Source organism: Sarcophilus harrisii, chromosome 6 (genome assembly GCF_902635505.1).
Source record: "Sarcophilus harrisii chromosome 6, mSarHar1.11, whole genome shotgun sequence".
In the NCBI taxonomy this organism is placed as follows: domain Eukaryota; kingdom Metazoa; phylum Chordata; class Mammalia; order Dasyuromorphia; family Dasyuridae; genus Sarcophilus; species Sarcophilus harrisii.
Window position 1 is genome coordinate 97,554,062 of NC_045431.1, and position 14,594 is coordinate 97,568,655.

General features: G+C 33.8%; 1 protein-coding gene across 3 annotated transcripts in view; it reads left to right on the top strand.

Moving 5' to 3' along the window:
- PALLD (palladin, cytoskeletal associated protein) overlaps window positions 1-14,594 on the top strand; it is a 470,544-nt gene that overhangs the window by 21,203 nt on the left and 434,747 nt on the right. For all 3 annotated transcript variants that reach the window (XM_031943909.1, XM_031943906.1, XM_031943908.1), the window contains exon 2: window positions 6,632-7,668. In XM_031943909.1, coding sequence (XP_031799769.1) covers window positions 6,731-7,668 — 938 coding nt within the window. In that variant the 5' untranslated portion in view covers window positions 6,632-6,730. The remainder of the gene's footprint in view (window positions 1-6,631; window positions 7,669-14,594) is intronic.

Sequence of the window (14,594 nt, forward strand, 5' to 3'; positions counted from 1 at the left end):
GGTCACAAATTCCTTCCTTCTTCACAGATCTGAGAGGTGAACCATCTTATGTTCTTTTAATTTGGTTATAATATCACTCTTTATGTCTAGATCATGAACCCATTTCAACCTTATCTTGGTATGTGGTGTTAAGTGTGGATCTATGCCTAGTTTCTTCCATACTGGTTTCCAGTTTTTCCAGCAGTTTTTGTCAAATATGAGTTCTTATCCCCAAAGCTAAGGTCTTTGGGTTTATAAAACATTAGATTACTATAATCATTGACTATTTTGTCCTGTGAGTCTAACCTATTCTAATGATAGACTACTCTATTTCTTAGCCAATACCAAATGGTTTTAATCAATTGCTACTTTATAATATAGTTTTAGGTCTGGCACAGCTAGGCCACCTTCATTTGTGTTTTTTTTTCATTAATTCCCATGAAATTCTTGACTTTTTGTTCTTCCAGATGAACTTTGTTATTATTTTTTCTAGAGCTGTAAAATAATTTCTTGGAAGTTTGATTGGTATGGCACTAAATAAATAGATTAATTTATATAGTATTGTCATTTTTATTATATTCACTTGGCCTACCCAAGAGCACTTGATATTTTTCCATTTGTTTAGATCTGACTTTATTTGTGTGGAAAGTGTTTTGTAATTTTATTCATATAATTCCTGACTTTGCTTTGGCAGGTAGACTCAAATATTTTATGTTATCAACAGTTATTTTAAATGGAATTTTTCTTTGTATTTCTTGCAGCTGGACTTTGTTGGTGACATATAAAAATGTTGATGATTTCTGTGGATTTATTTGTATCCTGCAACTTTGCTAAAGTTGTGGATTATTTCTAGTAGTTTTTTAGTTGATTCTCTAGGGTTCTCTGAATATATCATCATATCATTTACAGAGAATGATAATTGACTCTAATTATTTTCATCTGTTTTTCTTCTCTTATTGCCAAAGCTAACATTTATAATACAATATTGAATAGTAATGGTGATAGTGGGCAACCTTGTTTCATCCCTGATTTTATTGGGAATAGTTTAGTTTGTCCCCATTACATATCATGCTTGCTGATGGTTATTCCTATACTCTCTAGTGTTTTTAATAGGAATGCATGTTGGATTTTATCAAAAACTGTTTAGTAAAAAAAAAAAGCTTTTGATAAAATCCAACATCCATTCCTATTAAAAACACTAGAGAGTATAGAAATAACTGGACTTTTACTTAAAATGATAAATATGTATCACTCTGTTTTAAATGTGTTTCTTGTAAACAACATATTGTAGAATTCTGGCTTTTAATCCAGTCTGCTATCCACTTTCATTTTATGGGAGAGTTCACCCCATTCACATTCACAGTTAAAATGACTAATTCTGCATTTCCCACCATCTTATTTACCCCAAATTATGTTTTTCTCTTTCCTTTCCCCCTTTCACTTCTTCCCAATATTTTGCTTCTGATCACCACTTCCCTCAAGCAGGGGCGACTTTATAACGCTTTGCCCTTTCTTATACCTTTCCCTACTACTTCTGTTTTCCTTTCTATTAACCTCCCCTTTTCTTTTCCCAATATTTATGAATTCTGTCACTCCAAAACCAGATCAGAGGCTGGATTTCCTATTAGTTGAAGGGTCATGTGAAGCGCTCAGAAAAAGACATGTCTCCTCTCTGCCATCTTGGCTCTTCCCCCACTTTTGTTTTTCTTAATAAGGGTTCCATTATATTGTTCTTTTAGTTTTGCTTATTTCACCCCACATTAGTTCAGAGAAGGTTTCTCATCTTTCTCTGAAATGTCCATTTCTTCATTTCTTATGATGGAATAATAATTTATTACATGAATATATTATAATTTGTTTAACCATTTCCTTATGATTTAGATATTCCCTTAGCTCCCCATTTAAGGCTACAATAAAAAAATTTATATATAGATTTACCTATCTATTTTTATATTATACCAGTACATAAATGCATTTATATTATATATGTATACATATACATATATATATTTACATTTGAATTCTTTTCCTCTTTTATTCTTTTGAAATATAGGCCTAATAGAGGTATTACTGTGTCAAAAGTATACCTGTACACACTTTAGTGACTCATGGGGCATAATTCCAAATTGTTTTTCAGAATGGTGGAACCAATTCATAGACCACTAACAGTACTTTAGTGTGTCTATTTTCCTGCATGTTCTCCCCAACATTTGTCAATTCCTTTTTTGTCATCTTTATTATTTATCATGTTTGCCGATACTGTGAGTGTAAAGAAGAACCTCAAAATTGCTTCATTATTCATTTCTTTAAATATTTTTGATTCGAAGCAAATTATCGCATGGTTATTGATAGTTTGGATTTCTTCTTTTCATTTTTTGCCTATCATTGTCAAATGACTCTTAGTCTTATAAATTTGAATCAATTTTTTATGTATCTTGAATGTAAGAATGTAAGAAAAAAAATATTTTTTTTCCCTGTCACAAGTTTTCCTTCTAATTTTAGCTACATTGGCTTCATGTATGCCAAAACATTTTTCAGTTTACATGATCAAAAGTGTCCACTTTATTTTCTATGATCCTCTCTTCCCTTTATTTGAAATGATTGTTCTCTTACTAAAATAAGAATAATAAGATAACTCTGAAAAGAAGCTATTGCTGTTCTAGGATATTTCTTGAAACATGAGACCCTCACAACTACCTTCTCTCCCTGACAAGTTATCTTTATTACTTGACCTTATCCTCTGCCAACTCCTCATTCATGAAGCAACAATATAAGCAAATACACTCCTAATCTCCCAGAAAGTCAGATTCCATAGTTGTCTCAAACTATTTATAAACCTATACAGAGGAGACTCAACTTTTCTTCTGCCTCAATTAATCTTCCAGTTGAGTGATCCAAATTGCACATTAGGTATAAGAGCTGGTACTGTTTGTTCATTGTCCTCTCCCCTACTTTGTATTGCAATATTAATGTGTGTTCTAGGACAACTCGTCCTCTTATAAGGTTTTACACTCAAAAAATGTCAGAGAAATGAGCAGAAAACATCTAACTTGATTCTAATTAAAACAGAAAGTCCGGAAAGAAGACCACTTAGATCTAGGCAGTTGGTCCATCTAAAAATGTATTCTTACATTTCTAGAATAAGTAGTCCTATTCACTGTGGTCCCAAAGGCCTAATCCACTCAGAAATTATGAAGATATTTTTAACCAACACTTTGTTCATAAAATGATTCAGATATCATGGTCACTTAAACCTTCTATCAAGTATAGCTATATACTAGCCATCCAATATTTCCAATTATTTCTATAGAATCCAGAGAAAAACATGTGTGGAAAGAATTCTTGGCTAGGGTAACTCAGAGGCCCAACTTCTTTGCCCTTCACTAACTGATAGTTGACCATATCTTGGGGTTGGAGTTCACTCATGTGCACATAATGGTAAAACACTGGGTGTCCCCCTCTCTCCTGGTGAATTGGATCCCTTCCTTGATTTTCTCAGTTGGAAATAATCTCTCCCCTACAGACCTCACATAGTACTTAATTGATAAATTTATTTTCATATTGAATAGATGCCCTCTAGTCCTTTACTTTCAAAGATACCACATCCAGCTATGCTGCTCATGTTCGTTCCTTTAGGTTTATATTTGACCGTTCCTACTCCCTCATCGCTCTTACACATAAATCATGAATTCCTGTCAAAATATCTCTCTGAAATAGTTGCTATGGCCATCCCTTTTTCTCTATCCCAAGTAGTACCACTCTAATAATAATTAATATTTTTATGATACTTTAAACTATTTTATCTTAAAATGACCTTCCCAGAAAGATATGTGCTAAAAGAATTGCCCAAGGTTATATAGTTAATAAAGCAGAATTTGACCTTCCTGACTTCTAATTCAAAACTCTGACTATTATATCATGACACTTCTAATACGGTCCACCTGTCTGGACTATTGCAATAGTTTCCTTCAAATCTTCAACTTTACTGTAATCTGTCCTTTTTACTTCCAGAATAATCTTTCTTTTAATTAACAATTCTAATCATGTCTCTCCTCTGCTCAAAAAACGTTCAGTAACACCTTATTGCTTTTATAACCTGAGTCAAATGTCCCATTCTCAGATTGCATGTAACATTCAAAACTTTCTATCATCTTCTGTATTGTAAGCATATACTTTAGCTTCTGATCCCCTTACTATATTCCTTAAGGGGAAATACTATAATAACTTTTCTCATTTTCTGTATCCATATAGGTGTCCTAATTTATTGTGCACCCAAAACTCTGCCCTAGATTATTTTGTTTCTTGTCAACCTCATTAGTCGTTGGTATAAATAATAATAGTAACAATAACGAGAGAAATGAGAATTAATAGCCAATGCTTTGTGGAGATCCAGAGTTCCTACTTTTTTAAAAAGTCTTTATTTTGAAGCTGCGTATCTCTGAAGAAGAAGACTGATGATAGCAGAAAGAATTAACATTCTTTTCAATTGAGACATTGCTTTCCCACCCAACCTTGCAAGGAATTTAATCCACTGTTTTCTGCTCAAGCTTGAGGAGATGATTAGATCTTTTGTCTAGATTTCCCCAGGTTAGGTGTGATTTAAAATAAATAACATAATCAAAGTTACATTCCTCATTTGAATAGATACACCTCTTATTATAATATTCATTCTTATTAGTATTGCCATCTTCTGGAACACCTACTCTTCCAAGAATATGTAAACTGTAAGCAGACCACCAGGAGTCATCTTTGGTCCAAGAGAGAAACAGTCAGATGAATTCCTTTTATTAATGAAGAGTTAGCATTATTAATAAAAATATAAATTACCCAGAAATTGTCTCTCAGACTTTTAAAAGGTTACAATAACTAACATTCATAAAAATCTTACAATAAGTCCAACACTGTATTAAGCACTTTATAATAATTATCCCATTTGATCCTCACAACAATCTAGGAAGTAGGTATTACAATCATCATTCCCAATTTACAGCTGAAGAAAACAGAAGTTAAATGGCTTGTCCAGGTTCAAACCTTACTCTTTTTCGTGAACTCTATACATGCTGAAGTTATCGATAATAAGCATTTATTAAATATTTGTTGACTTGAAATATTTCTTAGCATAGGTAAGGCCATGTCAATAGGTATATCAAATCTAATATATCCAAAACAGAGCTTTCCTCACTAACTTTCCTCTCTAATCTGTCCTTCTTCAAAACTGCCCTGTTCCTGTAAAAGCTATTGCTACCCTTCTTATTCACAAGTTCACATTCTCAGTGGTATCTTAGATTTATCACTCTCACTCACGTCACATATCTTATCACTCACTAAATTTTTGTACCTCCAGTACCAAGCATATTGCCTCATACACTTTAAATGCTTAATAATGTTTGTTGATTTATTATATCAATGTTTGTCTATGCCAGTGCTTAACACAGTGTTTTGAATATAGCATATGATTGATAAAGATGTTTATTTTGTTTCTTGAATGTATTTTTGTCTCTAATGATGGATAAATAAATAGCTTTTGTTGAAATCATATTTGTATATATACTTATCTTTACAGTTCAAACAGCATTCATCACTTGGATTTCCTTCACTCTCTGAGCCTTCAAGCTTTTCATATACTTGTTTAGGTAGTAAAGGCTTCCATGAGTGAAGTACTTGTAGAGAATATTCTAAAGTGTCATTCATTTTCAAATTGCTATCCAATTATTTGCAAGAGTTTAAAATAACACAGATATGTGATTGGTATTGGAATTGGATATTTCAAGCAGCCACAGATTAGTAGAATATATCAGGGCCTTCTCTCAATCACAGAAACTCAGAGTTGAAAAGGAACTGAAAGGTCATGGAGTCTAACTTAAATCTGAACAAGAATTCACTCCCCAACATTCCTGGCAAATGAGCATCTGATTTCTGGTAGGAGAAAGCTCATTGGTTCCCAAGGATCCATTCCATTTTTCAACAGAGGTAATTGTTACCAAAGGGATGCCTCTGTTTATATCATCAAAATATTAGAGCAAGAAAGACATGACAAGTAAAGATAGAAAAATTATATTAGATCCCAAAAGAAGATGGAGAATTAGAATAATTGTGATATAGTTTATGATTGGAACTCAGAATAGGGGTGTAACACAACCAAATCAATCAATAGTCATCTGACCAGGGAGGTAGTATTTTAAGGAGTGATACTTATTCCAGTTAATGAGCAAAGAAAATAATAGATTAAATATTCTACTATATTTGGTTCTTCTCTTTATAAAAATCTTCTTCCAATTTCTTCAAAACCAGCTAGATTTGACTGTTTGAATTCCATCAGCAACACACATCCTATATCAAAGAAAGTGATAAACAATTCATATGTATAATCTACATTTGAATGCTTGCCTTCTCAAGAAGGGTGAAAATTAGAGAGAGAGGGAATTTGGAACTCAAAAATTATTTTTGTTTAAATGAATGTTAAAATGTTTTTACATGTAATTGAAAAAAAATTTTTTTAAAAAGTGGCGAGCATTGAACTTTTTTTTCACTGTGATGTGTTTCTCAACTCAATGTCTAATAGTTTGTAGTTAAAAACAATCTTACATAATAAAGTGAAGAAATTATTTATTTTACTGTAGCATTTTTTAACAAAGATTATGTTATCTTCCAGCCTGAAAGAACGAAGCTGTGAATTGCCAGTATCTCTGAACTTCTCTTCTCTCCCCCTAAAGAGACTTACATTGTACACAACTAAAGTTATTCTGAAAATATGTCAGAAACATCTTCCCATGAATCTTTTTATGATTCCCTATCAGATGTTCAGGAAGACACCAAGAATGCCGAGTTCTTTCCTGAATTATCTGCCTTTCTCAGCCAGGAAGAGATAAACAAGAGCCTTGATCTGGCTCGGAAAGCTATAGCTAACTCTGAGGTGGAAGATTTTGACTCAAAAAAGGAGATCACTCACATTTTAAAAACCTCTCCATCAAGCCTCTGTGAAAAAACTTCTCATAAGCAGACCAAACTGGAGGAACACATCAAGACAGCAATGCCTCAGGGAAACAGACTAACTCAAAGTCAGACTTTAGCAGAACAAAAATCCCCAATCCCCCAAAACAGGAGTATCACTTCACCTACATCCAAGAGAAAACCCATTGGATCACCCTTGTTGACTGCCAGTCCCAGCTATATTCGGAGCCTCAGGAATGCTGAAAGACGTGGTCCAAAGGCAATAAATTCAAATGCAACGTCCAAATCAGTACATCAGGGGGCCCTTGAGTCCCAGAGCCAACTCCGTGACAAGGCAGCTAATTTGATTGAAGAGCTTTCTTCCATATTTAGAGAGGCAGCAAAGCCAAGAAATCGAAATCTAAATGGAGAGTCCTCATCACCAGATAGTGGGTATCTGTCTCCAAAGAATCAGCCATCAGTCTTAAGTACTTCAGCCAGTCAGAGCCCAACTGAAGACCACCCAGAAATGGAGACAGAAATCAAATTACCTGAAGCTAACCACATCAATGACTACTGCCAGAAGAGCCAGGCCATTACTCAGTCTGGCAATGCCATCTTACATAAACCACTTCATGATCCCATGAACCTCCCAGCTGCTCCTAGATTCACCCAGAAACTGCGAAGTCAAGAAGTAGCTGAAGGCAGCAGAGTATATTTGGAATGTCGAGTTGTGGGCAATCCAACTCCCAGGGTCAGGTAAGAACTTGACTTGATTCATATGGCTAGTTTTATTTTAAAGGGTGAATGAAAACTTGATTTTTGGTCATCTGAGGAATAGTAGGCTTGAGGGCCTAGGATAATGAAGAGAAAGATTTGGTTGATCAGAGTCCCCCATAGTAACTTTATTCCAGTTATGCTTCTCCCTTCTCTTGGAAGTGTATTTTTGACAGAATCCCCCTGCTTTTCTGTTTCAGTGATAAGGAGAAGCACTGAAGAGAGGCAAACCAAAAAAAAAAAAAAAAAAGACAAAAATGTGCCCTCTTCTCCACTTCCAAAAACAAGAACAGAAAAAGAATACCCAGTTCTAATTCAATGTATTTAACTTGCACTTATTAAATACTGATGCAGTACTAGATACTAGCTTAGGTGCTGGGGACACAAAGTCAAAAGTAAAACATTGCCAACCCTCAAAAAGCTTACATTCTATGGTGAGAAAATAACAAAAATGCAAAGAAGTAAAATTTTTAATGCAAAGTAATTTCTGAAGAAAGGGCATTAACAAAAGAGGTAATCGGGAAAAGCTTTTTGGAGGAGGTGGCATTTGAGCTGAGTTTGGAAGGGACCATGAAAGGTATAGCAATAGCCTTCCTTGTATCTTTTCTACCCCTACCAGATGGAAGTTTTCTCAGTTTGAGACTTATATTGTCCAATGCCAGGTCTGTTTAGGGATTGGATTTATATCATAGAAAGACGGCATGAGGTAGAATACAATCTCACCCTAGATCCTTATTAGCTAAGCAACCCTATGCAAGTCACTTAACCTAAGTGAGTCTGTTTCTTCATCTATAACATAAGGATAAAAGCACTTTGCATAATTGTTATGAATATTAAAAGTACAATGGAAAGAATTATGAGTTTAGAAATAGAATACTTGGAAATCCAATCCTATCTCTGATGATTTTATGACAATGGGTAATCTACTTGGTCTTCTTCAAAGTCCCTTAAAATGAAAAGGTTAGATTATATAGTGACCGAGGTAACTTCTAATTCCAAATATATAACCCTTGATTCATATGATTGTTCCCTGTTATTTTAATGTGTGGGTAAGAATTTGCATTCTGTTCATTTGGTACTTTAGTAGTTTGTTGTTTAAATGAAAGATGATTTCCACTATATTTCAAGGTCAACAGAACTTTTATCGGGAGGCAAAAACTATTTTAATCTGCCTAATTTTCATCATATCTTCCTTAATCAAAATTAAAATTTGAGGAATTAGTGTTTGATCTCCTCTGCATGACTAGATTGTCATCCCTCTTCAGGCTCATCAAAGTGGGAACCTAACTCATCTTTTAGGACTTTTCACACTGGGGAGTATCTGAAATCAATGGGAACTTCACAGAACTCCAATTGTCTCTAGTCTAGATCCAACAGATTCATCCTGAATTAGACTAGCCTCAAGAATGGGATGAGGCAACTAACAATTTAATCCCAAGTCCTATTTTTTCATGTTGATGGAACATAAAACTCAAAAAATTTTAATGCATAAAACATCTTGCTGTCCAATGGACTCTTCTTTAACATCACAATTTAAAAGTGTCAATTCTGAAACATTCAGCTTTCCCAACTTTCCACCAATCATTACCTCATAGTTAATAGTTCTACTTTGTCATTATTCTGGCTAGATTAGATATCTTATTGGGATTTGCCCTGATCCACCCACACCAGAATCATAATGGGAGTTAAAACAAGCCTTGAATATGATGTCAGCTTATCATGGAGTGGTAAGTAGCAAATTTGTACCCAGCATAAGGGACAAAAACACCTGACTAACTCAAATGGTATGTCATCAAGTCAACTTTTTTTTTTTTTAATCAAGGAAGTGGAATGAGAAGCTAAGTCATATCTCCCATTAATGGAAACCTCATTGTAATGTGAGGCTATAGGATATGTGGAGGAATAAGATGGAATCCCAGAGAGAAAAAAGTATCATATCTGGAAGTTTCCTATTTCTAATTAAATTCAAAAGTTCAGATTGTTGGAGAATACAGAGACTCAGTATTCTGTACCTTTTGGTGTTAGAAGATGAAATTTTTATTGCTCTCCCCAGTTCCAGTTTTGAAGTAGCACCTTCAATTTCTGAGAGATAGGAACATTATTTACTCCACAACATGATTATATAAGTACAAACACAGAGTTCACAACTTGACTTTATACTACTACCATGAATTATTTATTTAAAAAGAGTTATTCAGTATTTTTATATAACATAAAAACTGTATTTCTTGATAATCAATTCTTTTGGTTAATTTGGGAAGATTGTTAGGAGTATAGAATATAGAGTATAGAGAAACTAAGCAAGGCACAAAATAAGCTGTTATGGACATACATAACAGAGAAAATAATTTTATTTGTAAATAATGACATTATTTAATATTTATTTTATTAATAATTTTTGTTATTTTAATAAAATAAATATTTTATTATGAAAATTATAAATTATTTACAAATAATGGTAAATTGGTTTTGTTTAAAGAAGCTATGCTAGTAAATAACAATCGGCTCTCAGGGCAGGGGAGGATATAGACTTAATATACTTTTAACTTAAATCTATATTAGTAACATTTTCTCCATCACTTTTTAAAGTCTAGTTAATAATTTTAAAAATGCTAAATCAAGTCCTGATTCATAATGTTTGCCAATTCCCAAGATATAAATACTCACACTAAAAATTTAACTCTAACATCTAATTGACTCTCCATTTTGGGCAGTTGTGATTGAAATATATGAGAATTAGTGTAGTACTATTGAAGAAAGACTGGTTTTGACATCATAGGACCTGGATTCAAATCCTACTGTTGAAGTTTACTGTTTGTGTGAATAAATGATAGTCTTTTAAGCCTCAGTTTCCTCATCCATAATATGATGTTGGACTGATGGACTCCTGGAATCCCTTCTGGTCTGAGATCTATAATCCAAGAGCTCAAGTAATTTTTAATGAAAAACTGCATAATTTTCACTCTCTGCATAGCAAGCTCAAGAGGACTCAGAGAACACAAATTCCTTTTTTTGTCTTCCTCATTAAGGAACATGTTCTCACCATGTGTTTTTTCTTATTATGCAAGCTGACACCAGAGGGCAGTAGAAGGCTCTTTAATGCATGCATGCAAAAAAATCCAGTCTATGGCTATGAGTTTTTTGAGTTTGCTTAAATTACAAAACAAATTAAATTCATTTCTTTCAGAGCCTATCTAAACAAAAATAACTCTGGTGATAAGGAAGAATATTAGCTTTGAATAATGAGTTCTGCCATGCAAAACCTGTATGAACATGGAAACACTTTTTCTTTTGTGGGCCTCAGTTTTCTTTTTTATGAAATGAAATGGATTATACCAGATGACTATGATTTTATGTGAAGCTGCATTTATATCATACCTACTGACAACAGAGTTCTTAAAAACTTTGAAACTTATATTGTCATGTCTATTTACCACTAAGATTTGGCTCCTTCTGGATAGATTTCTGTAGCTGAGTTCATTGTAATATGATCCTGAAAATGTACAAAAATTACCTGTTTGAAAGTATAGGGATAATTAAAATGAGCATATTATTAATGTTATGGTACAATAAAAGCAGTGCTAAATCAGGATCCTCAGGAGCTCAGCTAAAGTCTTAACTCTACTATTTACTGGGTAATGACCTTTTACCTGGATAAATCTGTTTTGTCATTCCTAAAATGAGGACTTCTAAATTCCCTTTTGGTTTGAGATCTCTAAGAAACCCAGATGATTTTTTTCAGTTTATAGCACCTTGCTAGAACAACAATTCAGTTACTAAAAGTTACTAAAAGGCAACTAGAAACTAAGGTATACTAGAAACAAGACTGGCCTTAGATCAGAATCTTGACCATTTGTGACTACAAGAGTCAACTAAGAGCTCTTACCTGTGAAATAAATAAATAAATGTGTGTGTATATACATACATATGTATATGTGTATCCATGAATTTGTAAAACTTTATATGTATATGTGTGTACCTATATTTCAATATAATTGATTTATATATTATATACAAATACTTGAATATAGCCTATATTAATTGCATATATATATATATATATATATATATATATATATATAGGCTTATATACAATATATACATGTATACACACATACACATGTGTGTACCCATATTTCAATATAATTGGTTTCCTTTACATTTTATGTGTTTCATTTTCTTTGTTTAAACATTATTCTGAGAAGGAATGCCTGACTGCCAATGGTGTCCTAGACATAACAGAAAAATTAAGAATTCTTACCTTAAGCAATCTTCCAAAGCAGTGAACTACTAAGAATGAATAAGGCTGACATCTGTCTGAAACTGAACTAATTGAGATTTAGTGACTGCCCCAAATTACTGACACCAAGTGCAAAAAACAAAACTAAAAAGACAATGGGGGAGGAAAGAGAGGAGATGGTGTGCTTCCTTCCCAATTCCCAAACTTCAGAAATTTCTGCTGGCCTCCCACACCTAGAAGCAAGACTTCCAGGTAATACCCCAAGTACTATCACTATGGCTTCCTTCTCCCAAGGTCAACCTTTTTCCTACCCTAAGAAAGTAGGCTCTCTAGGGTATGGACTACCTATAACACAACTACATCCTTTGTCTTACCACCCTTGTGACCCTCTGAAATGTTTTTGTCCCAGATAAAAGAATTTCTAATTGAGGTTTTAGACAAACCACAGTCTCAAGAAACTTTTCTTGAGGTAGTATTATGAAAGAAGATTAAAATAGAAAAAAGAGCCCTATTAATGTTCTACATTAAATAAACCTAAAATACAGTCAGTTCTGGTCTAAAAACAAGTGTACAATGAGGAAATTCAGCCTGCCTCCTTTAGTTCCACCCCATCCCAACTTCCTCAGAGAAGGCTTCTGGACCTACAGAGAAGTCTTCTCTATAACAATTCAAAGTATACCCATAAAACTTATTCAGTAGCTAAATGATATGCAAATGAGGGGGAAAGCTTATATTTATGTAGTGTTTTAAAGATCTTTCAACCTCATTATCTCATCCTGGAGTCATTAAACAAAATGGAATTAAATTTCACATGTTGCTTGCTAATGAAGCACCTACTTGCTGACTTACCCATGCACTGACTCAAATAAGTACATAGACATCTTGCTTATATGTTTCTTCTCATCTTTTCCAACTGGCTTTTTTTATATAATTGTGAATAAAAACCTACAAGCATTTATTAAGTACCTACTATATGCCTAGAACTGTACTAGTTCTATGATGACAAGGAAAAAGGTATAAGAGTTCCTGACCTTAAGTCACATGGTCTATAAACAAGTTATTAAATTTTAGCAATACCGGAATCACAATAATAAAAGTGACATGCATTTATATGGTTCTAGATATGTTTACAAAGTACTTTCATATATGACATTTCATCTAATTCTCAAAAACTATGAGGGAAGTCTTCAAAATATATCCTTCATATGGGAATTGTCTCCACCAAACCAGGTGACAATTTACCTATAAAAAATAGTCTATGAAAGTTCTGTGTGGCTTAAAGATTTTAAACAATTTACACATAATCATAAAGTTATGAAAAGTCAGAAACAAGATATAACCCCATAACTTCACACATTGTCATTAGTGTCATGCAATCTAATAGGAGGGAGACAGTACAGATTAATTGCCTAGCTTCCAGAAGCATACAGAGTGATATTAAGGTACAATGGCTTGCCTAACTGCACTCAGATTATTAATGACAGAGCCAGGATTAGCACCCAGGTTATAATCTTAGAAAAATCTGAGAAAAAAATTGAGAAATCATCTAGTTCTCAGCCCACAGGCAGAAGAGAAATCATACCCATTTTAGAAATGACAACAGAGACCCAGGGAAGATGACTTACTTGCCCAAAACTACAAAGTTGATAGCAGAAAAAGCATCAAAATCTAGTCTTTTCATTAGAACAATTCTTCAAGTACCCATGTCTCCTTGAGGCAGGGAAAATAAACAGAGTTTACAGCCATGGATTGACATCCCCTTAATGTACAAAAACATTAGGATGTATAGTGAACTTTACAAGTCATTCACAACATGCTTGCTCTCTCCCCAGCCCAAAGTACACGGTCCTTACGAGGGGATCATTTGGGTTTGTCTTTCTTCCATTATTGCCCTACTCAAAAGGTATCATGCTTCCCTCTTCCTATGATTTCATCCCTTATCCCACAGGACCAGACTCATTTCTTTCCATGGTGATAATTATCTAATCCAAGAAATTTATTGTACTAATGGGAAGAGGTTATAAAGGCTCTTTCTCCGGCACCCAAGCTACACATGGACATTTTACCAAATGCCTTTGGGAAACAATAAAAAAAAATGGTTATTTATATCTCTTAAATATCCCAAAAGATCTAGGAATGATTTCATCATTGTAGATGCACTGTCAGACACTGCAATCCCAATCAACACCTTAGGGAGATAGCTTCATGAGTTGCTATGGCCAAGAAATTTATTACCTGATAGCTAAGTATCTAGCTTAGAGACTCTCATCACTGAAAAGTTGGCTAAGCCTCAAACAACAAAGGATTTTGAGTTTGAAAAGACCTTAGAAATGGCCTAGTCCAATCTCCTCTTGTAGATAAGGAAAGAGGGCCAAAGACAAACTTATTCAATGTCATGCTACCTGTAAATGGAAGAACCAGAATGTCAACCCATGTGTTCTAAATCTAATGTTCACCACACTATTTCATGTTCTCTGTATACATAAAGTCACTATAGAATTGTTCTTGCTTGGGAGAACCTATCAGTGCTCATGCTACATTGACATTTCCTTCAAGAACCCAGCACCATAACCTTAGTATAAGAAGATTGTATGTAGTAGGGCTTGTATTCCATATTTCAATTCAATAATCATGTATTGTGTTTGTTGTTTAGTCATTTTTTCAGTCA